This window comes from Silurus aristotelis (assembly GCF_946808225.1).
Source record: "Silurus aristotelis genome assembly, chromosome: 8".
NCBI classification, from domain to species: domain Eukaryota; kingdom Metazoa; phylum Chordata; class Actinopteri; order Siluriformes; family Siluridae; genus Silurus; species Silurus aristotelis.
Genome location: NC_139581.1, coordinates 11,650,021 through 11,675,714, shown reverse-complemented (window position 1 = coordinate 11,675,714; position 25,694 = coordinate 11,650,021). Strand labels below are relative to the sequence as shown.

Here is a 25,694-nt window from a genome sequence, read left to right as displayed (position 1 = left end):
GAATCAACTTTTTGTGAAGCCACATTCACAGCCTCCAAGACACTATTCAGAGAGGTGTACTGTTTACCTTTACTGTACATTTCCTGCTTAAGAAGGGCCCAGAAGTTCTCAATAGGGTTTAAGTCAGGTGAAAAAGGGGGCCATGTCATTAGTTTTTCATCTTTAAGCCCTTTACTGGCCAGCCATGCAGTGGAGTACTTTGATGCATGTGAAGTCTTCTTGAAAGATGTAGATTTTTTCCTGTAACACTGCTTGAAGAAAGTGTCTTCTAAAAATTGGCAGTAGGTCTGAGAGTTGATTTTGAGTCTATTTTCAACCCAAAAAGGTCCAACTAGCTCATCTTTAAAAATACCTGCCCATACCAGTACCCCACCTCCACCTTGCTGCCGTCTGAGTCGAAGTGGAGCTCTGTGTCCGTTACTCATCCAACCACGGGCCCATCCATCTGATCTGTCAAGAGTCACTCTCATCTCATCAGTCCACAAAACCTTTTGAAAAATCTGTCCAGATATTTCTTGGCCCATTCTTGACGTTTCAACTTATGTGTCTTGTTCAGAGGTGGTCGGGTTTCAGCCTTTCTTACCTTGGCCATGTCTCTGAGAACTGAACACCTCGTACTTCTTGACATTCCAGGTTGGTTGTGGAATATGGCAGCACTGGAGGATAATGGGTTCCTGGTAGCTTCATGTTTGATTCTTCTCAAATCTTTGGCAGTAAATTTGCATCAAACAAAACGTTTGATGGTGCTGTCATCACGCCCCAGTATCTTAGATATTTCAAGAGTGCTGCATCCCTGTGAAAGACTTTTTAAAATTTTTGACTTTTTAGAGTCAGTTAAATCTTTTTAAAGGCCCATATTTCCTGAGGAGAAGAATCTCCTTAGGCCACACCATCCCTCGTTGCACAAATACACATCGCCTGATATGCATTAAGTCCAATAAGCATTCAAGTTTATACAGCTTGGACCTAATAATTGTGCACACAGTGTATAAAGTGCTAAAGCACGAGTCAGAGTCTGTAATACAGTGTACATTGTATTCCTTTTTTTTTTTTTTGGGATGCAGGATTTCTTTAAAGCCCTGAATCGTGCAAAGAATATTCATGAAGATGTGAAGGTTCTGCTGAGGACCAACCAGCAAACAGCAGGGTGAGAGAACGAGAGAGAAAAATCGCTTTGACTTCGACATGCAAACTTTTTCTTTTATTGTCCTGGTTTATTTATTTATTAATTATTATTTTTTTATAACCTCAGACTTGAGATTATGGAACAAATGGCAGTGTTGCAGGAGACATCGTATGAGCAGCTGTACCGCTGGACTCAAAGTGAGTGTTTGTTCACGCACATGCACATTAAAACACGATTGTAGAAAGGTGACACATTTTTGCGATCGTGACAGCTGCTGTGAGGGAGTGTTAAAAAAAAAAAAAAATGAGTCACAGACCAATACTGACTAATTACTTACTGTTCTTAATAAAATGAAAAGCCATAAATAAAGGTAGTGTTTTCTTCCTTAAATATCAAACACACCATTTTTTATTTATTTATTTCATATTGATTGTTTATTTCTCTTACTCAATCTTGTGTCTCTTTCTTTTTTTTTCTCGCCTGGTCTTTCGCTCCTCAACATGCTTTATCATAGATGAATGTCGGGGGTTGACTCAGGAGACGTGTGATGTTCCTCCTGTGCTCAGTCAAGCCATGGAGTCTTTACAGGACCGGCCTGTTCTTTATAAGTGAGTACAAACACAGATATATATACACTCATACTCACGCCTGTGGTTCAGTCAGTGTTCCAAATCTTTCCAATGGTGTTCATTAGGGATTTAGTCAAAGCTCTATATCAGGTCATTTAAGATCTTCCACTCTATCCCATGTAAACGGTGTGTTTATGGAGTTTCTGCACGGGGTATTGTCATGCTGGAACAGATTTGGGTTTCAAAGTAAAGAGAAATTTTAGTTCTATTCATTCAAACACATCCCAAAGAATTGTTCACCTTTAACGTTGTGATAATAGTTGGGAGCGAAGGCTGACTCGTGTGGTCCGATTCAACAGACGAGCTCCTGTAGGTCAAATTACTGAAGACGTTAATGCTCTTAATGCTCGATGGGTCAGGGCTGTTCTGGTAGCGAAAGGAGGTCATCTGGTAGCGAAAGGAGGTCATCATGTTTTGCCTGATCGGTGGCTATAAAATGATGTCTGGTCAGTGTAAATAGTGTGAGAAATGTGTGTGAGTTGGCAAATGGGACACATTTTCTATACCAGTTTTGTTTCAATTCCTGTGATCAAACATATTTTATGTGGCAATTATTAAAATGTTTTTTTAATGAATACCTACGAATATGCCTCACCTACAAATTGCTGTTCTTCACAATAACCACATGGTGGCAGATTTATACCAACGCTTACTACAGCTGATGAAATAATTTCAATAGCATTGGAATGGAAGTAAGAACAGTGCTGTAAAGGAGAATATTTATCATAAAGAGCATGCAAATGAATTAAAGACCACACCGGTAGCTTTGAAATGCAATATTCGGTCAAAAGTGAGTTTTTTAAGAAATGTGCTGTACAAAGTAGAAGCACTGAAACACCACTCTTGTGTAGAATCTACTGCTGCTCAGACCTGAGACACTAAGACCTGCTGAGCTCAGAACTGTGCAGCCTTAAATGTCACAACTAATAGCTTACAAATGTCCTACTGAGAAGCAGCCACTTAACAATGGAGGGAAATGCTTGCAAAAAAGTTGTCAACATGTATGTTAGATTTTTGATCAACTGAGTCCCATGTACTGAGTGATCGCTGAATAAATATATTGATTGTAGGAGATAACAATAACCTTAGTATTACGGTGTACCTTTAATGCAGCATGGTGTTTACAACGCCATACCTTTAAATATACCTTACACCTTTGTAATATTTTCAAAAAGTAACAAGGAACATTTTAAATGCAGGTTTTTTTTATTTTATTAAGTCCTCCCCTTAATAAGCGATTTCACACAGCAAGTGTGAAGTCCTCAAAATACAATAAAAACTTAATAATTCTGACTAAAACAGTCGAAAAGCTTACAGACACTCGGTTCTTAATAATGCGTAGTGTTGCCTGGACAATCAACAACTGGTTTTATGTTTTGTTTTAGTTTATGAGTGTCTTGCTTGTTTTGAACACACTTGACCATTGACCAATACATTTTCGAGGAATTGCTCATTATTCGGTTTTTCAGGTGCATCTTTTCACGCTTAAGCCATCTAAGGGGACTCGTACACAAGCGTTTTTGTTGACATTCACTAACGTTTATTGATTCTTAAGAGGGCCACATGATCCAAGGAAGGGGAGGGGACTAGCCCACTAGCAGAATCGTTTGAGATTTTGTTGTAAATTTTGTTATATTCTTGTATTACCATCTATAAAACCTTTTAAAGTAAAATCTTAAAAACAAATGTTGGATGTGTAAATGTCGTTTCAGTTCTGTCGATGTGAATGTGCAGTGTTATTGCGGTGTGTTTTGGCATGAGGAGCTTTTTTCTTTTTTCTCAGAAATGATCCCGTTTAGTGCAATTAAACATTTCTAAGGATGATGTTCTGTATGTGACTGTTTCCATAGACAGTATAAACTTTGTGCCAAATGTTTTTATCTTATCACTGTTTGCCTCCTACAGAGTATACAAATATCCCTCTGTCGTTCTTTTGGTTAAACATGCCAGGAATAACTTGCAGTTAAAGAATAAACTATGGGAGCATGAGTGGAATGTAGAGCTTGACAATCCAGCACTATAATGCAATATTGTAATCAATTGGCTATGTTTTTATAAAAATAATAATAATAATAATCTTAATTAAAAGCTATTTGATGCTTGAAATGTTTGATCTTTAAAATGACAATTGTGGAGTCTGTGACATGATGGTCAGAACTGTTTCAGCAGCACCAACAGGGACCTACAAAATATTAGGCAGATGGTGTTATTTTTATGGCTGATCAGTTTATTTGTATGGAAAGCAAAGGTAAAGCTTATACTAGTAATACTAGTTCTAAGCCCATTGTTACACCTTAAGTAAACATTCATTTCTTTGTCATCTGCTTGTTCTCTCTTCATGTGAGTGTTTCTTTTTCCTCTTCTTTTTGATTTTTTTGCTATACCACACTGTGCCCACGGTCCCTGACTGAGACATGGGCTGTTGAAGTCCAAGGCCAGAGCGGAGAGACGGTGAAAAAGTGTATTCCTGTAAAGAGTGCCAAGTTCCTCCACCCCTCTCCTCCTCCGTCTTCTTTGTGGCTGTTGAAGAGCTAATGTTTAGTCTACTTCACTCTGTTCTCAGCCCGTAGATCAGAACAGTGCTACTCTTCCGCCCCAAACCGGGAGCCTCCATTGTTTTCATTTGTGTGTGTGACCAAGTCTCTCTAACCTCACATATTTTTTCTCTCACTCATTTTAGAGGTCAGGGCTAAAAATTTGGACAAGAGGGCTTTGTTTTCTATGTTCCATTCTTCTCTCACCCTCTCTCTCTCTCTCTCTCTCTCTCTCTCTCTCTCTCTCTCTCTCTCTCTCTCTCTCTCTCTCTCTTTCTCTCTCTCTCTCTCTCATTCCTCTTATTCAGATACGCACTGGATGAATTTGGCACAGCGAGGCGCAGCGCAGTGGTCCGTGGCTTCATTGATGCACTAACACGAGGGGGACCAGGGGGCACACCCAGACCAATAGAGATGCATTCACATGATCCTATGAGGTAAAACACATTGATACAATATACACAATCACTTTATAGCCATCTATTCAAAAGCACACTGAAAACCCAATACCTCTTTTTTCCCCTTTAATTCAAAACATGAACCGCTCGTTTCACAGCTAATTGAGGGTCATCTTCAGGGCCATGCTGTCATTTAGCACTAAAAGCCACTTCATATCTCATTACATTACACACACAGGACACATCCTCATACCAACCTTCTTTTTTTTTTTTTTTTTTTTTTGGGCTGTTTTTAAAGTGAAAAATTCAATTCAGGCCCCTAAAGACATTAAAAGCAAGCTGATTGCCTTCCAGGGAATCCTCAGGTTTTCTTCAAGGAATCGGTTAGCTTAGATGGGGTTCAGAGAAAGGGAAGATGGGCAAATCTATGGATTTCTGGATACGGTGGCAAGTGTGATATCCTGTTGCTGTTTTAACGTCTTCCTTTTGAAAACGCCTCTCAGAACCTGGGGAACATCAGGTTCTCAGTATAATGCTGACAAACCACGAGATGTGCCCGTTCTCGGAACTGCCGCGCTGTTTTATTTATTTATTTATTTATTTATTTATTTATTTATTTAAACAGACAAGTGTAATGACAAGATGTTTAGTATGCATGGAGTGTAGTAATACATCAGTGTGTTGGAGATGCTCATTACTGATGCAGATATACATGCCTTACTTAACATCACTATTTGTTCAGGATGTGTTTGGTTAAAAATATATACACATGGGTGACACATTAAATGAAGAATTGGGGCTTTAGGGTTGTATTTTGGTGGCAGGATTTGGTCAATGCACATCCGTGTAAAGTTCATCTGACTAACCTTCTCTTACTTATGATGGAAAATTTTTTATCCTGACGGGACTGCTCTCTTAGAGGGTGCCTGAATGGATTTAGGAGAATGAAAATTACGTAAACATTGGCCAATCACCAGATTTGAACCCTGATACTTGCGTAAGATTTCCGAGTGACATGTAAAACAGCGGGAATGTGAGGGAATATATTTCTTTCCAGTACAGTTCCTAGAATCTTGTAAAATCTGTCTTAGAAGTGTTTTTCTTGAGCCTACAATCTAATAGTCACCTACACTCTATATAACATACAAAAACGGACAAACGGACAAATTGAAAGAAATGAGAAAAAAAAAAAACTTTATTAAAAAGTAGTTTTAATTTAGTTTAATTAGATTGTAGGCTCAAGAAAAACAGTTTTTTCTAAGACAGATTTTACAAGATTCTAGGAATGCAGATTTTTTTTCTTGAGAAATAACTTAATAATTTGTTTTGAGAAAAGAACAGTGCTCTTTGAGAGCTTTGTACTCTTGACTTTCGGTTTGTTCACTGTTTTAACAGCACCATGCCAAATATATACAAAACCTGAGCAGCTCAGTGTGAGGTCTTGGCACTGACGCCAAACCGTGTAATGTTTAGGCTGCATGTGTGTGTTATTTTTTGCTGTGTTAGGTATGTAGGGGACATGCTGGCATGGCTGCACCAGACCACAGCCTCTGAGAAGGAGCATCTGGAAGCTCTGCTCAAACAAACTTCAGGGAGAGGTACATTATCTATAAGACCTATACAATACAGCAACACACTCAAACGTGTGATGGAAGCAATTTGGACATTTGAAAATCGGGTCATAAAATGAAATAAGAGCAGTTAAATTTTACATAGAAATATTCTTCCTATACATTTTGAAAAAAACTGCACTTGTATTATCAGTTCACCACCGTTTTATGAGCATTTGTGTTTTTAATAAATGATATTTGTTTAGACTTTGTTTAAAAATAAAAATAAAGACTCATAATTGTTAAGGTCATCAACACAGACCAGGCATAACATTATAACCACCTGCTTAATATTGTGCTGTTCCACCTCTTTCTGCCAAAACCAGTTCTGACCCATCAATCATTAACAACAACAACTTAACGGACCACATGCACTTTATGTGGCGAGGACACTTACTAGTCGTTGGCCCTGTGTTTTCTGTTCTGTGATTGTTGTTGTATGTAGCATCAGGGTTCAGGAGGAACGCTGTTTCATTTCACTGTGTACTGCGACAGCTATATATGGTTGAAATGACAATAAAAGCTACTTGACTTGATAATGTTATAATGTCAATGTTATGCCTGGTATGTGTATATTAAAATGAGATTCAAATTACATAGAATAGTACATTAGGTTTGGTTGAATTTGACACTATTTTCAGATTTTTTATGTAGTCACTGCATGTACTCGTGTTTTTGGCTGTACAGGTGTTGAGGACAGCATGCAGGAGATTGTCGGACACATAACTGAAGGAGTGTGTAGGCCACTTAAGGTGAGTGTGTAGAGTACATTGGCTACACTCGGCCATTACATCTGTAGTTTAACCAGCTCACTTTGCATTGTAATGTATGAGTCTTCTTTCAGGCAGGTTGATTCAAATTGGCTTTCAACTTTCCTTAATGATGAAACGTACGTAGGGCACGTCAAAGTAGGACACACTCACAGCAGCTATTTGCTAAGTGAAAAGCATTTACTTTGAATGGCACTTCAAAACTACGTTTCAACTAGGATATTGCTCTTTGTGTTGATTTTGTACTAAAAGGATGAAAGCAGTCGCCCTGGCTGAAGGGTATACTAATAAATATATAATAGATCAAGTCCAAGTAAAAAACTGAACAATTAGTAATAATAATCATCATTATTGTACACCGAAACAGAATTTGGATCTGTGGGTGGTGGAGTTTTTAACCAGCTGGTTCAGCAAGATTCTGGAAGGTGAGAGGATGGAGAAGGAGTGTGCTGGACCTGTTTTTTTAAGAATAAGGGATGTGCAGGTCTGCAGTAACTACAGGGGAATAAAGTTGATCAGTTACACCATGAAGTTATGGGAAAGAGTAGTGGAAGCCAGAGAAGAGTTGACCATCTGTGAGCAACAGTATGGTTTCATGCCGAGGAAGAGCACCACAGATGCATTATTTGCTTGAGAATGTTGATAGAGAAGTATAGAGATCATCAGAATGAGTTGCATTGAGTGTTTGTGGATTTAGAGAAAGCGTACGACAAAGTGCCAAGAGAGGAGTTGTAGTATTGTATGAGGAAGTCATGTATGGCAGAGAAGTATGTGAGGGTGGTGCAGGACATGTATGAGGACAGTGTGACAGCAGTGAAGTGTGCAGTAGGAACAACAGACTGGTTTAAGGTGGTGGTTGGACTGCATCAAGGATCGGCTCTGAGCCCTTTCCTGTTTGCAGTGCTGATGGACAGGATGACGGACAAGGTCAGACCGGAGTCTCCATGGACTATGATGTTTGCAGATGATATTGTGATTTGTGGTGAGAGTAGGGGAATGAAAGTCAGTAGGAGTAAGACAGAGTATATATGTGTGAATGAGAGGAAAGGCAGTTTAGTGGTGCGGTTGCAGGGAGAAGAGGTGGAGGTTTATGGATGTGATCAGGGAAGACATGCAGGTAGTTGGGTTAATTGAGGCAGATGTAGAGGACAGAGTAGTGCGGAGACGGATGACCCCTAACGGGAGCAGCCGGAAGATGATGATGATCATCATTATTGTACACCATATTTTGGTTGCATGGATTTATGTCAGTTCTGCCCTGAAAAATAGTGCATATATTATATAGCTGTTTTTGTCCCCTGAAGACTATAAGAGTAAAGCAAGGAGGCTTCCAAAGAAACAGGATGCAGTAACAATCACTTCAGAATGCACTGCAGCCTGTGTTACAATACACACTTGTAAAAACCATTAACCAGCTGCAAGGGTTATGTTCAATTTGTTACATAATTGATTCTATAGTAACAGCTGGGATGGCCAACTGTCTTAATTTACAACTGTCCAATATCTTTATAATTATTAATTTGGTAAAGCTGTTCATAAGAGAATACTTAATGGATATTCATGGAAAAAGTCTGCAATGTCAGCACTTTGTAATACTCAGAGGTAAAAGTAATTTTGTTTGCGCTTTTTGGTTTCACAACATTTTTTCAAGAGACCGGAAGGCCTGTGAGGGAGTGACTGTTTCTTACTGTTATAATGGGAACTAACTTGTTTTAGGCCGTCCAACATATTTTAATTCAACTTTAAACAGTAAAATTTTCAGTAATTCTTTATTAATAAAAATTTATACTGTGGTCCAGTTTGCAATCATGTGTTATTACTTAGTTGATGATAATAGCACACTCTTTTCCCCTTCATTGCATTTGATTGTGTTAATGCTTTTAACTTCCTGTGTTTCGTGCAGGTGAGGATTGAGCAGGTGATAGTTGCAGAACCCGGAGCTGTGCTGCTCTACAAACTTTCCAACCTGCTAAAGTTCTACCACCACACCATCAGGTACATCAGGATTACTCTATGATGAACGAACACTTACAAAGCTAGATAAATAATCTCACACAGTTTTTTTTTTTATTAATTTTTTTTTTTATTAATTTTTTTTTTATTCTCATTTGTCATCAGTGGGATCATCGGCACAAGTGTTGCATCTTTGTTGATTACTATAGAGGAGATGCATGTTCTCAGTAAGAAGATGTTCTTCAACAGCCTTGGTCTTCATGCCAGCCGGCTTATGGACAAGGTAAATTAAATTGCAGGAATTAATTAGGGCTTGTTCAATGATGTTTCACAGTTACATCATAAATGTATTTGAAAAGATCAAGAATTAAAGCATCAAGATTTTGTCACTGTCATTACTGTAAAATAAGGAAGAAGAGCAATTGAATTCGTTTTAAAGAGGAACAGATATAATAATATTGGAATAGTTTCATATTTGTAGATATTGGGGTTTTTAATGTCTGATTCGGATGTGTACATTTTGGGGTGTCATGTTACTAGAAACCAGTGGTGGCAAAGTACATAAACCATGTACAGTACTTGAGTGAAATTAGAGTTACACTCAGTAAAATATTACTCTAGTAAAAGTAAAAGTGCTCCCCTTAAACTTTCCCATGAGTATAAATACACAAGCATGTACTTAAGTATCCAAAGTATTATCATTTCAAGTCAAGTCAAGGAGCTTTTATTGTCATTTCAACCATATATAGCTGACGCAGAACACAGTGAAATGAAACCGCGTTCCTCCAGAACCCTGATGCTACATTAAACAACAATCACAGAAACAGGAAAACACAGGGCCAACGACTAGTAAGTGTCCTCGCCACATATAGTGCATGTGTGCAACCTGGTGCAAACAGTGCAAAGACAACACAAGACAGCTATAATTTATTATGGCTATAATGTTCCTATTATCATTTTTGTGTTACTTTTAGTACACCAGTATTAAGAATGATATGAATGAGTCAAACACTGATTGATATCTGTTAAAATTATTATGAGCCCAAAACCTCCTGAGTCAGGAGTCAGGAGTTTTATAGCAATCATTTATTCCCTTCAAAATGTTCTGCTTGCTGTTGAACTGACACTGTATGTTGGTGCTAAGTAGATATATTTTAAGTCTAAAACAGAGCGCACGCTCGGTCCTGATTGGTGGCTTGCTGCACGCTTGACCAGTTAAGTTTTTACCACTCTTAAAAAAAAAAAAAAAAAAAAAAAAAGGAATGACTGATTTCACAAAATGCAGTTGAGTAAAAAGTACTATATTTGACTTTGAAATGTAGTGAACTTAAAGTAAAACCTCCCCAAATGGAAATACTTCAGTAAAGTACAAATATGTGAAAAAGCTACTTAGGTTCATTTTGAAATTATATTTACTTGCTTACTGCTGCTAGGGCAGGGTAATGCGATGTATCGCCTCATGTGTAGTTGCTTAGTTACAACCCCGAAGTTAAGTTCCTGTAGCTGCATTGCTCACACGGTTTTCCATTGGTAGTTTATAATATTTGTTACTTTCTAGTTCACCTACGTTATAGCAGCTACAAAAGATTGCAGCTACACCAGGCAACTTGATGAGATAAGAGAAACTGATGTTTACATTTGCCTTGTTGAAGAAAACATATCAACTGTTACAACAATGAAGACTTACCCTAACCATATCCCTTCCATAAGTCTTGCCTAACAAATTGTGTCACATTCAACAATGATATTAACGATGTAATTTCATACAGAACTATATTAGTTTAAGTTTTTTTTTATTAAAAACCAATTGGTTGGGTAAATTCAATTATTGTTGGACAATGTGTCAATTCCTTTCATCTTCAGTTTAAATTGCTGTCATAATTTTACATTATCGTTTTACATTATCCAAAATGAGCCAGCATCTTCTGGCCAATCAGAATGGATTATTTTATTAATGTGTGTTATTATGAATACTTTATTAAATCCTGTAATTTTTCCATGTTAGATCACTTAGGACTCACAATTGAAAAGTGACTCACGATAGAAAAGTGCTATAACCTAAAAGATATTATTATATTCATTATGTCTGTTTATGTTACATAAAGCAAAACATTGAAGGCCAACAGCAGGTAAATTCTCAATGACCGCTCAAAGCTACATAAGACCTGTAGTATCCTTCTTTTCTGTTATCGCCTAATCTTTGAGGTCAATAACCTCGGAAGAACGTGTACCTTGTAAACAGCAGGTCCGCACGCCTCAGCTTAAACGATTACACCAGGCAACAAAACAGCAACCTCACACCAGCGCCTCTTAAATTACCACCAAAATATCAGCGAACACGGTCGGACTTCCTCGGAAGGCGGTTTCATCGACAGCTCGATCAATTGAAACAACAAGGTGGTCTCGCCACTCTACTGAGAGAATCGGCACCTTAGGAGCACACTAATTGAATAAGCTCAGGCTCAGGGAGGTTATATATCAGGGGCCAGTGGCAGGTGCCAGGAACGCTTGCCAGAGCTAATGAGCTCCATTAGATGCTTCAGAGAAGCAGGACTTGCTGGCATGGAGAGATGGATAGAATAGCTCACTTTTTAATTAGTAAGCACTGGAAGGGTTAGTCTCATTCTCTCAAGTTAGAGTGATATTAAGTGTGTGAAGAGGAAGAGTGGCACTTAGTGGAAATGACAGAAATATTTAATTTACTATATATAAACATCAGGTGATCATTTTTTCCATTAATATTTTTTTTTATTTACTAGCAAAATATTTGTGAATTAAATGACATTTTAATTTAAAAAAAGTTTGATTTGTATAATTTTTTTACATAATTTGTATAATTAATCTGTTGTGTTGTTGTCTAAGAAAAATGACATAAATTACAAACATAAATACATAAATTAACGGGATAGTTTTTTAAATAAAAAAATATTATGGCGGTTTTAATGTATTTTTTTTGTCTGCTGATCTTTGACAAAACTGCGAAATATCAAACCATCAGCATGGAAGTTGTTATTCAATGTATTGTTTTTACTTCTCTCGTATATATCCAGGTGGAGTTGCCTCCTCCTGACCTGGGCCCCACAGCGTCTCTCACCCAGACACTGTCTCTCCTCAGAGAAGTGCTCGCATCACATGACTCTTCTGTGCTTCCTCTAGATGCCCGCCAGGCTGACTTTGCTCAGGTTAAAACCCCACTAAAGATATCACAGGGCTAGATTCATCTCACTAATGCATGCACTTTTTTTCTCACTGTTGTTTCTTGTTTTGTTTTTTTTTCTTCTTTCTTTTTTAGTATAGTTGTAGGACCATAAATCATCTCTCACTAACCTTGAACTCAACAGTCTTTAGACTACAAGACAAATCTGCTGTTTGTAGAAGATTTCAACAATAGAAATATAAAGGCTTCGCCACAAGTCATAAACCTCTCATCATCCTCCTTCATAGCAGAAGGCCAGATTACAATAGGTTTAAAGTGCCAAGAGCAGGCAGAGCTGTGGTGTGAGCTTTTACAGACAGGAAACCATTACAGTAAACATGACATGGTGGAAACTGTAAAAAAAAAGAAAAAAAAAAAAGTATAATAATAAACAGAAAAGAAAATGACAGCCAATCAAGGCCCTTATTTCTGAGGGGTTTTTAAAAATAATTTTAAAAGCTCTTTTGTTTGTTTTCACAACCGGATGAAGACTTTGTCTAACATATGCAATGGTTCACTGTCTTTTCTCCTCAAAAAGTGTTTTACAATAAGCAACGGGACAATAACCTAAAAATGACTGCCAAAGACAAATCGGGGTCAAAATCTTCCACACAATTTGTCCAATTATTAATTATCTGCATAATTGACACATGCTTAATTTTTATTTCATTTACCTTTTATCACTTCATTTTCAGAATGACTATTTTTGTATTTTTATTATGTTTTACTGTTGCGGTGTTCAGGTGTTATCATGTATCCTGGACCCCCTTCTTCAGCTTTGCACAGTGTCTGCAAGCAACCTGGGCACAGCGGACATGGCCACCTACATGGTGAATTCTCTATACATGATGAAAACCACTCTGGCCCTCTTTGAGTTCACAGACAAGCGGCTAGAAATGCTCGAGTTCCAGGTATCGTGCACCTGTAAATACAATCAGAATGTAACAGTAGATCACTAGTGTAAACACCAATACATTAGTTGGAAATTATACAGTATACAGTGGCATATACAGGTATACTGGTCTGACTGAATACTTGATTTAAATTGGCTGGAAGATGGTGTGTACTTAACTGTGTACTTATACAAACAATTTTACCCATCATAACGTACAGTAAAAATACAATTGCATACAAAGTAAGACGGCTAACATGCACAGATGCAGGTCATTTACACACACTTAGTCTCTCTCTCGCTAACAATTATTTGAAATAATTGACTTAAATGATTGTAATCGTATTGCAACACCTCGTTTTTTGCTTTATTGAGCTTGTTTCTTAGACATGCTTTAGCTTGTCCTAGTGATAAGATAGGATCTTCTTTGCCTCCACATCATACATTCAAATTGTATTATGCCATAAATTATTTCTTACTCAGAGACTAGTTACTGTATAAAAATTCTAGTGAAAGATGCTCAGGGACACATTCTTTTATTTTCAAAAACAAATGCAAAAACAATGCAATGATGTGTCAAATAAAATCATTAATTTGAGCTCTTTCAGTGTTAATGCTGCAGAATTTCTGACCTTCCTTATAATAACTTATAATCTCAGGCTTCAATCCTTGTAGGCTGAAATATGACAGTGACAGAGTAAACATGTGTGAACACTTTGGTTGTTTTGTTTTGTTTTACATATTAGATCGAGGCTCATTTGGACACTCTGATCAATGAGCAGGCCTCCTACGTACTGACACGAGCAGGTCTTGGCTACATTTACAACTGCGTTCAGCAGCACAACTCTGAGCAGGTAAGTGCATCATAACTGCTCAGGCCATTTGTGTTTTATTGCTGGCTAACCTGAAAGTGGTAGTTATTGTTACACAAATGTGCATATGTATATAAGTAACGAAAAACGGTCATAGAATATAATCGTTTATCATTACAATATTCAATACATTTATAATGACAGTATTTAGTACATTTATCATTACTGTATTCAATGCAGTATTTCATCATTGCTGTATTTAATACGTTTATCATAACATTATTTAATACAATACATTTATCATTACTGTATTCAATGCAGTATTTCATCATTGCTGTATTCAATACGTTTATCATAACATTATTTAATACAATACATTTATCATTACTGTATTCAGTACAGTGTTTAACCAGTAAGATGTAACCAGTAAGATTTACCATATTATCTGGTTCTATATGATATGAGAAAATAGCATTAGCTAACAGTGTCAATCATATATTGGTTGTTTTGTGTCTATAAAGAAGCCCTTTTTTTTGTATATCTTTTTAAATATAATTTTTTATTTATTTATAATTAATTCTTATTTTTCTTACATGTCACATACATACTTCATATCTTCTGCTGAAAAGTGCACTTTGGACTATCAAGACAGTTGGAATGATTGTTTTGATAACTACAGCCAGTGCATTAGCTTACTAACAGATATGACTGGAACTGAAACGATTTCTTAAAGAATCTCTTAGCCATAGTCCTTTCACTGGAAATAGCTTTTATGCGAAGATTTATCATTAATTTATTTCCTGGTACAGTACATTTTTATATAAATTAAGCTCTAACCTCCACTGCATTAAACCCACTCCTGTGCTTATCATCCTCATAAACCATTCCTGCTTTTATTCTCAGTAATGTTGCTTTTTTAATGGTTTCTTTATCATTTCTAAATGCTCGGTATTTTGGCACATCAACTAAAAAGCGGTATCTTAAAAAAAAAAAAAAGTCTCATCTTGTCCAGCGTAGCGATATGAACAGAGAAGGGTTTTAAAAGCTTTTTTTTTTCCCCCCAGTCTGTGAGTGTTGCAGTAAAGTCTCTCTGCCTCATTATATTTAAAGCTCCCTTTATGGCCATCATATTGTCTGTAATCAGTGCACTGTCAACTGGCGCTCATCCCAGTCACTCAGAGCTCACAATTATTTTTCCCTTACTGTTCTTTCCCCCTCATTTTACAGGAATAGTTTTTTTTGTTAACATAGCCTCTTATTACACCTTGTTCCCATGGTTACTCTGTGGTTAAGCTTTCATTAATAGATCTGAAAGCACCATCTTCATCTCAAGTTTTTAAGACTTCAGGAAATGATCGAAAAGATTGTAAAGGCTGGAGGGAACGTGTAATAAATGACTACATTCACCCATTTATCAAACGACTGAAAAACACAGTCAAATTTCCTCTCTGGCCTTGCTTAGTCTTGCTGCAATTTGAGCAGAGGAGTTTGATAATATTAGATTTGTATTTATTATTTTGGAGCACAATCGTAGCCACGCACATGCTGTTTGATGTATGTAGTTCAAAATTTGAGAGGGGTTGATGGTTTTAAGTTCTTTCTTTTTTACGAATGTCAAGTCTAATGCAGCATGTACGCAAGACACTGGAGATTTTGTATTTGTGTGTTTCTCTGAAGAAAATGAAAATAAAGAGTTAGACAGAAAAAATTACAAATGAGAATCTGCTGATATTTTACAGAATAGTATATCATAAATAGATTAGGAATAAATATGATACTCAACAGTAGTGATGCTGGGATTCAGCATGGCCTGCATAGGTTCACTGTTATCACCCGAGACCACAACAGTTTGGAAATTATTACATTTTTCCCAACATATCATGGTTTTAATCCATTTGTAGTTACATTTAAATGTAGCTATTAAAGCTAGAAAGAATCATTACCAATAAGAAAAAAGCCAATTGATACTAAATACCCACAATGCATCATCTTTGTTTCATACGCTTTCCACTGCTAGAAAACTTTACCTTGATTTGATTATTTTAGTAATTGGGTTTTTTAATTGATTATTTATTCAATTATTCTAATAATCGAATAAGGAGTACTTTTTGTTTATTAAAGAGCAATACTAAATATACAAGAGAAAAAAAACCCAGGTCTCTTAAAAATAAACAAGTAATTTGTTTCCTTTTTTTAAAAAATGTAAATTTTTATTGCTGGAATTGAATACAAGAATATCTGTGAAAACTAAACCCATTTAGTGCATTGGATTATAAATATCAAGATACAAATATATAAATAAGATCATCTATAAAAATATAAAAAGCAATCTTAAATCTATCGAAAATAAATAAATAAATCACTGTATGGAGTTTTCTTTGTTTTAGTATGAAATGATCCCAATCTTTTTACATTTTCTGTCGTTTTCTTTGGTCTAAATCTTCCCCTCGCTGTTTTCCCGTCCGGGTGCGTCAGTAATAATGGTCCGTGGGGAAACACAATGCACCGTGTGTGGTTAAATGGAATGAATGAAGCATCGATCTTTTGCCTCGATGCTTTTTTGTATTTAAATTACTCAAGTTACTCGAGGAAGCGTTTCAGCCCTAATATCAACTGTTACTTTGTGTTTATTAATAGATTATATTAAATGAGGGTTCTGTCGATGAATTGTTTCTATAGAAATGATCATGTTTGAGATCGATTGCATTAGAAACATTTGCTGTAAAAACAAATAACCGACACCTTTTGAACAGTTAGATTTTAATGCTATGGTTAATTATTACAGGCAGTATGGTATACACATTTTTATTTAGAAGGGGGAACATTTATGGCAGTGCTTTTGGAAAATTGCTGTTGGCCTGCATGGCTCATGCACTGGTGTTTCCTAATTTAAAAAATGCACCAGGCATAAAGTAGGAACTTTTTCGCTAGCTCTCAGGATAGTACGTCACGATTTATCAAAGTCTTTGGTCTTTTTATTCCATTTTCTCTATCTTGGCAATATCTAAACAATCTTTAAATCATTGCAAAGCTCTGTTGAAAGCCATTCAGAAGTATAAGTGGTGGTAAGGTTCTTGTAATCCATATAAAGGGAAAATGTGAGTAAAGAAGGCACATTAGGCAAAGAAAAAAGTCTGAGTGAGGGAGAGAGAAAAGTGGCCTTGGAACAGTCGGGCAGTCTGGTCGTTCCCTTGCCAGTCCTCTGCCCACTCCCCCCATGAGAGGCTGCAGGGTGACTAACTGTCTCAAGACACCTGCTGTCCACAAGTGCAGAACACAACTGTCTCGCCTCCTGCTTCAATGGCTTCTCTGTCAACACTTGGCATTAATTCCTGGTGCCTCCCGTTCTCTATTACTCAGATTTCTAACAGCGAAAATGTTCTGCGAATCTGCCTGGAAATATAAGTCATTTCACCCTGCACATTTTATCTGCGAAATTTGATTGTTCATTTCTCGCAGGCTGACAGTAGGTGCTAATTCTTTTAGAAACGTTCAGTAACTGAATCTATATGCTGTTTTTTTTTATTTATTTTTTTTATACAAATATTGAGGCTTTTGGTCAGCCGTAGATCTGCTGTTTGTGTGTTGACTTCTTGCTGATGAGTGATGTGATGTGTTTAGGTGATGTTCAGACAGTGAGGCAAATCTGATTTATTCCTTGGACTTGATGTACGCATTGCAAATTACATGTAACCAAAACCGATTGGTGCGTTTGGATTATAGTCACATTTACTCATGTAGCCACACTGGTTGTCATAGGAACAAAATAGTAAGGGGAAGTGGAAGGTTAGGAAGTTAGGTAATTGAATGAAGAAAATGGGCTCTTAAACCTCCAAAAGATAATTTTTGTTCTTTTAAAAAGCTGCATGTTGTGACACTGTGATTCTTTTATTTCTTCTTTGCATCACACAGATACTTTCTCTTTTTAGTCTGGGTTCTTAATGACGGTTCAGAGTTTTATTCTTGTCACTGTCGCCTCTAGATCGATCATTCAAGATATTTTACTTGTCAGAAACAAAGTTCTATACAGAATACAACTTGCAGTAAAATGTAAAGCTGATCAGCTGCTCGGAAAAAAGTTTGTTAAATAAAAGGGTCTATAAATATAAATTAAGTTTTACACTATAGTTATGTCCCAACATTCCCAGTAATTGTGTGTGTGTGTGTGTGTGTGTGTGTGTGTGTGTGTGTGTGTGTGTGTGTGTGTGTGTGTGTGTGTGTGTGTGTGTTTCTCTCGCTCTCTCTCTCTCTCTCTCTCTCTCTCTCTCTCTCTATATATATATATATATATATATATATTGAAAGTTGAAAGTGTCAATTATTCTTGCTCAAATCAGATCTGCAGGAGAAAATTGTATTTGAGCTAAATGTCTGAACATATGTGTCTGAACATCTCTCTCTCTCTACCTCTACCACTACCTCTCCCTCTCTGTCTCTCTGTCTCTCTGTCTCGCTGTCTCGCTGTCTCTCTCTCTCTCTCTCTCTCTCTCTCTCTCTCTCTCTCTCTCTCTCTCTCTCTCTCTCTCTCTCTCTCTTTCTCTTTCTCTCTTTTTAGGGTCCTCTATGCAACATTGCGGGTATGGATGGTTCCTCTCTGAAGGCAGCTATGGTGAGTTTTGGAACAAATAAACAATATTGGCAAAAGTTTGCGGACACCTGATCATAAGTACGGTGTGATTTTTTAACATCGCTTTCCCTCAACTTTTCTGAGATGATGATTGATTTTGTAGTGTGCTTGTGGACATTTGTGTTCATCAGCCACAGGGTTATTAGTAAAGGCAGGTACTGATGTAGGTGAGGAGACCTGGGGTGCAGTCAGTGTTTCATTTCATCACAAAGGTGTTCATTAGGGATGAGATCAGAGCTCTATAGCATATAAGATCTTTCTCTCCAACCCATGTAAACCATATCTTTATGGAGCTTGCTTTGTGCACAGGTGCATAGTCATGCTGGAACCAGTTTGGGTTTCCAAAATTGTATTATAGAGCATCCAAAGACAGCATATACAAATGAGTGCCTCCAGCTTTTTTGTAACAGTTTGCAGAATAACCAGATATGGCAGGAAAGGTCAGGTGTCCCAATTCCTTTGTCCATATAGTGCATCACATCATGAGCCTCACGCTACTCATCAATACATTATATTAAGTAATATTTAGTTGTGTGGCAGTATTTCTGCCAAATAAAACCAGCAGAAAACTGAAGCATTGGTTACTGTGAGAATCATTTTATCTAGTAGAAGCTACAGTATATCTATAGTTTTATATGGGATTTGTCTGGTAATTCATTGCAATAAATATAAATTCATACTGTTATACTTTTACTGGTCATTCTATTTCTGTAATTACTTTGTACACATGTTGGGGAATGAAATGACACACACAAACAAATATTTTCATTCGCAGGTCCAGTTTGATCGTTACTTGTCGTCTCCTGACACCTTTGTGATGCCTCAGTTCAACTTTCTCCTCAGTGCAGCTATCAAGTGAGTTTTTCTTTCTTTCTACACCACAATACATTTAATTTTTGCATTTGAGAACTCAATTGGGGGGTAGGGGCTTGGAAGGGTAGGTGTCGCAGTGCTTTTGGCTTTTTTTTCCTTCTTTTTCTTTCTCTTTATTGCAAGCAAGACGGAAGAGAGAATGAGGCATACAGAAACTACAATCAAAGGATTCAAGAATAGCATAAGTTTTCGAGGCTTTTGAGTTTAAAGGTTCTGACGTGTACTTAAGGAAAGTAAAGAGGGACTTAATATCAGAAGGTGTGGTATTGTTTTCAGCATTAGGAAATGATTAGCTCCTCGGATTAGCTCCTCTTGAGTCACATCCATGTGTTAAAGGTCACACACCTGGATCAGTGTAATTTAGCATTAAACCAGATTAGTTCCTGGTCAGGCGTTCCTTTTATGTCCGAGCAGAGCACAACATTGACATTAAAAGCTGATTGTGTGTAAAAAGGCACTTGTGTGTCAGTGGGCATGATGGAACATTGGCACACTCTGACCTCACACAGGCCTTAAAAGTCAAATAACCTCAGTCCAATAGGGAAACTTGTGGGATTATTTAGAACAGTGACCCAAACACTAATAAAGTCCACAAACTGCAGCTGAATTATACCCACTGAGTGGAATTGTAAGCTAAAACTGTCAGGAGATATTGTAAGACTTTGGTAGTATTTTTACTTCACAGGACTATTTTTAAGACGATGAAATGTGCAATCAAGGTTTTCAAACAAAAAAGAAACGAAAATTTTCTTTGTTGCTGTACCAAATGACTCCTGAACATCTGTATGGTTTTTTTTTTCTTCAGTGAGTAATTTTGTAGGTTAAATTTGGGTTAGAGTGTCCAGGTGTCTGTCGTTCCCCATTTTTTCACTTTGATCAATTTTGCCTCAGATTTTTCCGACTTCATGGCTCATTTAGACAAAAGGGTAAAGTAAATAATGTTCAGCTACTGATGTAGGTGAAGTGAGAAGGCCTGTGTTGCAGTTAAAGCTCCAATCCAATCCATCCTGTAGATGTTCAGTAGGGTTGAGGTCAGATCTTTATAGCAGGAGATCTTCTACTCCAGCCTATGCAAAGCACATCTTAATGCTTTGTGCTCTGGGGCATTGTCATGCTGGAACAGGTTTGGTTCTCCTAGTGTCAAGTGTTGAATGTAGCACCAGGGTTCTGAAGGAACGTTGTTTAATTTCTGTGTACTGCGTCAGCTATATATGGTTGAAATGACTAAAAGATTCTTGACTTCACTTTACTTGAAGTAAAGGAAAAATGCCATGCTACTGCATCCATATACTTTTTGTGTGCCTTTAGCTTTGTGACAGTTTGGGAAAGAACCACATATGTCTGGAAAAGTCAGGTGTCCCAATACTTTTGTCCACATCGTGTATTTACAGGTTCCATATTCAGAACTCAATGCTCTAGTTGGTGACTCCTGCCCTCAAATATGACCTAGTGTTGTGTTCTGCTTAGACACGAAGTGCAAATGTTAACCTGGTCACCAACTGACAAGTCGAATTAATGTCTGTTTAATTTGATCTAAGCGCACAGCTTATTAACATTAAGGATTTCTGTTAGTATTATGCATAAACCGATTCCCACTATAGACACCAAATAGTCTGGTAACCAAGAGAGACTGCATGCGCATCTGTTCCGCCTCCCCACTCGCCTTCACTGCACGGGTATGCTTTTAGCATGAGTGTGGTGTTGCTCTTTGAGGGAGAAAAAGAGAGACTATCTGAGTCATATTGTTACTGGGAAATGTAGTAGGGTGGAGGAGCACTCAGTGTGCCTCAGGTTAATGTTCTCTATTAATGGAAATGGAATCGTGGATAGGCCAACCACAGCTAATTATCCCCTGGTCCATTTCTCTCTCTCTCTCTCTCTCTCTCTCTCTCTCTCTCTCGCTCTCGCTCTCGCTCTCTCTCTCGCTCTCGCTCTCGCTCTCTCTCTCGCTCTCTTTCTCTCTCTCTCTCTCTCGCTCTCGCTCTCTCTCTCTCTCTCTCTCTCTGTCTCTGTCTCTCTCTGTCTCTCTCTGTCTCTCTCTTTCTCTCTCTCTCTCTCTCTCTCTCTCTCTCTCTCTCTCTCTCTCTCTCTCTCTCTCTCTTACTCTTACACTCTCTTTCTCTCCCACCACTTCCAAGCACAGAGTCTCACTCGCCTACACATAACCACTACATTTGGCTTAACTCTACATGGCTTTACGGGAGAGTTAACTAGAGGTGGCTTGTTTATTCCAAAACCAAGGACAAACATGAGCATTATGCATATCAGTTCAATCGTTTCCAAACTTTTGAATTTGTTTATACATGCGCATAGCAAATTCAGACTTTTTTTTTTCACTTTTCAGTTGGTCTTTTTTTTTTTCTTCAAACTCCACAGCATTTTCCTAAATTTTACTACGGCAGCGAAGCTCTCAGGCAGCTGCAGGTGGCACTGTTAGCCTTTTCTGCTAACCAGTGCTCACTTCAACACACTGCCTGTATGCCTATTCACCCAGCAGCTTAATTCACTTCATGTTGTTTACAGTTAGCACAGTGGGTACGTGCTGCATCACCTACAGCCACCCTTAGACTCACTTCTGATTAGCCTCGTGTAATAAGGGTACATTTTGCACACGTTGCTTTCAATGCGGCCAAATCTCAGTGTGCTTTAGGGAAGAAAAAAAAAGTGTAGACAATTCCAAAAATATCCTCGCTAAACACCTTTAACCATAATGAGCCCTAAATCCTATTAGAATTTGTTTTTTATTTGGTTTGGTCCATTTTCTGTACTAACTTTCACACTTAGACTTATGGTGTTAGTTGGTATTAGCATGAGGATTTGTTTTTGTACTGAGTGTTTGTTGGTACATCAGTGTAAATGTAAATCCGAAGGTATTTTAAAGCTTCACATATAAACTGTTGAACTTATAGGTAGGACTATTTTGACATAAAATTGGCAAAAATAATCGTGACCGACTTACGACCACGATTGGGACCGACAGACCAGTCGTAACGCGATTTGGTCGTAAGTAGAGTAGGCTATATGTACAGTACTGTGAAATGATGCCGGAAGCTGGTACGCACTGTCGTACGACGCGGCTGGCGATTGTGGTCGTAAAGTCGAATGGTCGTAAGTAGACGACTACCTGTAGTTATAATTACATATAATTCAGTTCGTGTTTAAGAATAGATATAAACTCAGAATGTCTGTATGACCTGTCTAGGTTCACCAGATCACATAACGACTGGGAGTGACATTTCACCAGAAACGTTAACAGCTGGATGATTAATTGGGAATTAAAAAAGCATGATATATATGATATATGAGCATGGGATGCTGAAATAACACATCACATAGTTATAACCAGTTGACCGCAAAATTTTGCCAATGTAGTGTTTATTAACAGGTGAGAAAAAGTAAAGAAATTCATGTGAAAAGTGGGTCATTCTCTTGCGTTAATGGTTCACGACTGTATAATAATGAATAATAATTAAATGCTAAGTGATCATTTATTGTTTAAGAACCAATTAAAGAAAGTGATCTTACGACTGGGCGAGGTGAGCGAGAGTCAATTTGCATGGCGTTTGCGATTTTCAGCAAGGTCGATGCGAAAAGGTGAACTTTTTTTGTCTTGTAAATTGTCTTGAGTAGGAGTACTTTAGGATTTTAGTACTACTGATTAAAGTGCAAATTAAAGTAAAACGAGCACCTCGGCGCAGAAACGAAGCACTTCTCACGCCTGCATATTACAGGGGGCTGATGGCAATCAGTACAATTAAAGAAAAAAAAGTAATGTTGCACTTGGTGTGTGCTGGTTCACCTGTAACTCTTCGGAAGAGCTACAGTGATTAGTGTAGCACTTTATTCAGAGCGACATTTCTGCTGATCTGCCTGCTGATTAGAACACTAACGCCACATTAGGCATGGCGAGACGTACTCGCAATGTGAAAAGGGATGCATGTTTTGGTAAAACTGACAACCGTTTACCAATTTACTGTTTTCAGAGAGCAGATCTTTAAGCAGTCTACAGAGCTGGTGTGCCGTGCGTATGGAGAGGTGTACACAGCCACAACCAATCCAGCTAATGGCTACAAAGAACCTGAGAATGTGTTACACCGATCTCCTCAGCAGGTACAGACCCTGCTGTCTTGAGACCCAGCACACACTCGTGTGCATGTGGACAAAAACACACACACACACACACACACACACACACACACACACACACACACACACCACACACACACCACACACACACACACTGATATCCAGAGGATCAGGTACCATATGCTGGGCAGGCTGCTATATGAGACAAATGAGGTGGATTGGGGATGTGGGGTGTGTGCTTGCGCTTGCGCATGTATGTGTGTTTGGACATTTTGAAGCCATTAAGTGTCCTTCCACTCCTACTCCCACACTGCTGTGAGGGTTAAACACTCTGTCTGAGGGAGAGAGAGAACAACTCACGCTGAGTGAAAACAAAACAAAGGAATAGAATGTTCCTCACAACGTGTGTGTGTAGAGTCCTGCCGGGAAAAGTGAAAGAAAAATCTCCAGCCACTTATATCACACTACAACATGAGAAAATGCACACAGTCTTCATTTGATTTTAACATTGTCTGCCAAAACTTTTATGCCTCTTGTATGTATAATGAACATACACACACACACACACACACACACACACACACACACACGACTCAGCTCTGTAATCAGAAACAGGTCTGCCTTTCTTCTTATTAATTAAATCGCATTAAAATGAATCCAAATGTGCACACTGGTGTCTTGCTGTATTTTTTTCCCCCTGCTTTGCCTCTTTCAAAGAGATAGTTCAAGGAAAATTTGCGGATGACCAGCTGAGCCAGCCACCAATAGCATAGATTCTCTCACACAATGCCACTTTTATGTCGTGATCGCTAGTCATGCCTGATTGCTAGTCACGCCATCATTTAATTGCAGGCAAAATGCCTGCCAGGCCTCATTCGTTAACTATATTTAGCTGATGAAAAGCAGCGTAGTGAAAAAAACACTGCTACGCGCTGACTAATAATAGAAGTTTGTGTACATTTATTTCTGGAAAATGGAAAAAGGCCAAGTATTAAACCCAGGCTGAGATTCAGGACAAGAGGGTGAGATGGAACACCAGATGACTGCATGGAAGCAGTTTAAGGACAGCTTCTCATGTGGGGAGGAAAAAGGGTCACATGGCTGTGGAGAATGGTCTATCAGTATATTCACGGTATCATTTTCACATGCCTAAGAATTTAGCTCTAGGCTCAATCAAAAAAGTATTTTTTTTGACAAAAGTCATGTAAATGTGTGGTGTTCCTCTGTGTAAAAAAATGCCAATGCAGTTTGTTTTACTTCATGGTTATTCCGTATGACAAGAAAAAAAAAAACAGATTTGATCGCAAAAATCAAACCTTGCTCAAATTATATTTTCTCTCGTTTGGCTTATATATAATGAGAATGTTGTTACTTCTGTAGCGGTTGCCAGATATTACTCTGATGGTATCCCATGATATTCTAAAGTTACAACCCTTGTAGTGTTATTTAAGCTGGCTTTGGGTCGAAGCCGATGATGTCATCGGTTGTCCCCAGTAAACTCCTTTCAGCGCACTTACCCTGGCACGCACTCCAAGTACTCTGGAATGCTGTACAACCCATCTGGTAGATGAACGGTGAATTTAATGGGACCCTTTATTTATTTTGAAGTCAATTTTTCTCAAGGGCTATTCAGTTATAGTTTAAGAACGTCCTGCTATGTTAAATTGCTCTCGTAAAAAAAAAAAAATATATTAAACAGCTAACAATGCTAAATAGTAAGTACTGTTCTTAGTTAAATGCTTTATTATTAATGATTAGTTATGGGTAATAAAGGTCAAATAGCAAAAATGTGAAAGCTGACGTAAAAAGTAACATTTGAGTTGGTGTGTTTTGTTTCACGCTGGAACTGCACACCTTCATAACTAGTTCCATGAAACATATGAGAGACATCTATTTAGATTTTGACTTGCAGAGAATAAACTTAAATAAATAGAATAATTACTTCTATATCCATTAGTCACCCCAAGTCTTCTGTTTTCCCCACTGATTTCTTCAAAATTCAAGTAATGTCAATTTGATAATCAGACTGAAGGCGGTAATAACATAAAAGTGTGTGTCTTTCTGACCAAAGGTTTCTAGCCTACACTTTTCGACTTGAAGAATGTGAACAGCTGACCATTACATCCATTTGTTCCCATTTCAAAACCAAGGAAAGATTAACACTCAATTGGTTCCAACTGGTTTTTTT

General features: G+C 37.8%; 1 protein-coding gene across 1 annotated transcript in view; it reads left to right on the top strand.

Moving 5' to 3' along the window:
• The window catches only part of cog6 (component of oligomeric golgi complex 6), a 47,653-nt gene extending 23,481 nt beyond the window's left edge, over positions 1-24,172 (top strand). The window contains exons 6-19 of the mRNA XM_083548393.1: positions 1,065-1,147; positions 1,253-1,323; positions 1,641-1,734; positions 4,598-4,726; positions 6,194-6,285; positions 6,985-7,049; positions 8,971-9,062; positions 9,186-9,303; positions 12,071-12,202; positions 12,960-13,127; positions 13,855-13,962; positions 18,476-18,529; positions 19,323-19,402; positions 23,404-24,172. Of these exons, the coding sequence (XP_083404519.1) occupies positions 1,065-1,147; positions 1,253-1,323; positions 1,641-1,734; positions 4,598-4,726; positions 6,194-6,285; positions 6,985-7,049; positions 8,971-9,062; positions 9,186-9,303; positions 12,071-12,202; positions 12,960-13,127; positions 13,855-13,962; positions 18,476-18,529; positions 19,323-19,402; positions 23,404-23,551 (1,434 nt within the window). The 3' untranslated portion in view covers positions 23,552-24,172. The remainder of the gene's footprint in view (positions 1-1,064; positions 1,148-1,252; positions 1,324-1,640; positions 1,735-4,597; positions 4,727-6,193; positions 6,286-6,984; positions 7,050-8,970; positions 9,063-9,185; positions 9,304-12,070; positions 12,203-12,959; positions 13,128-13,854; positions 13,963-18,475; positions 18,530-19,322; positions 19,403-23,403) is intronic.
• Positions 24,173-25,694: the final 1,522 nt, after the last annotated feature.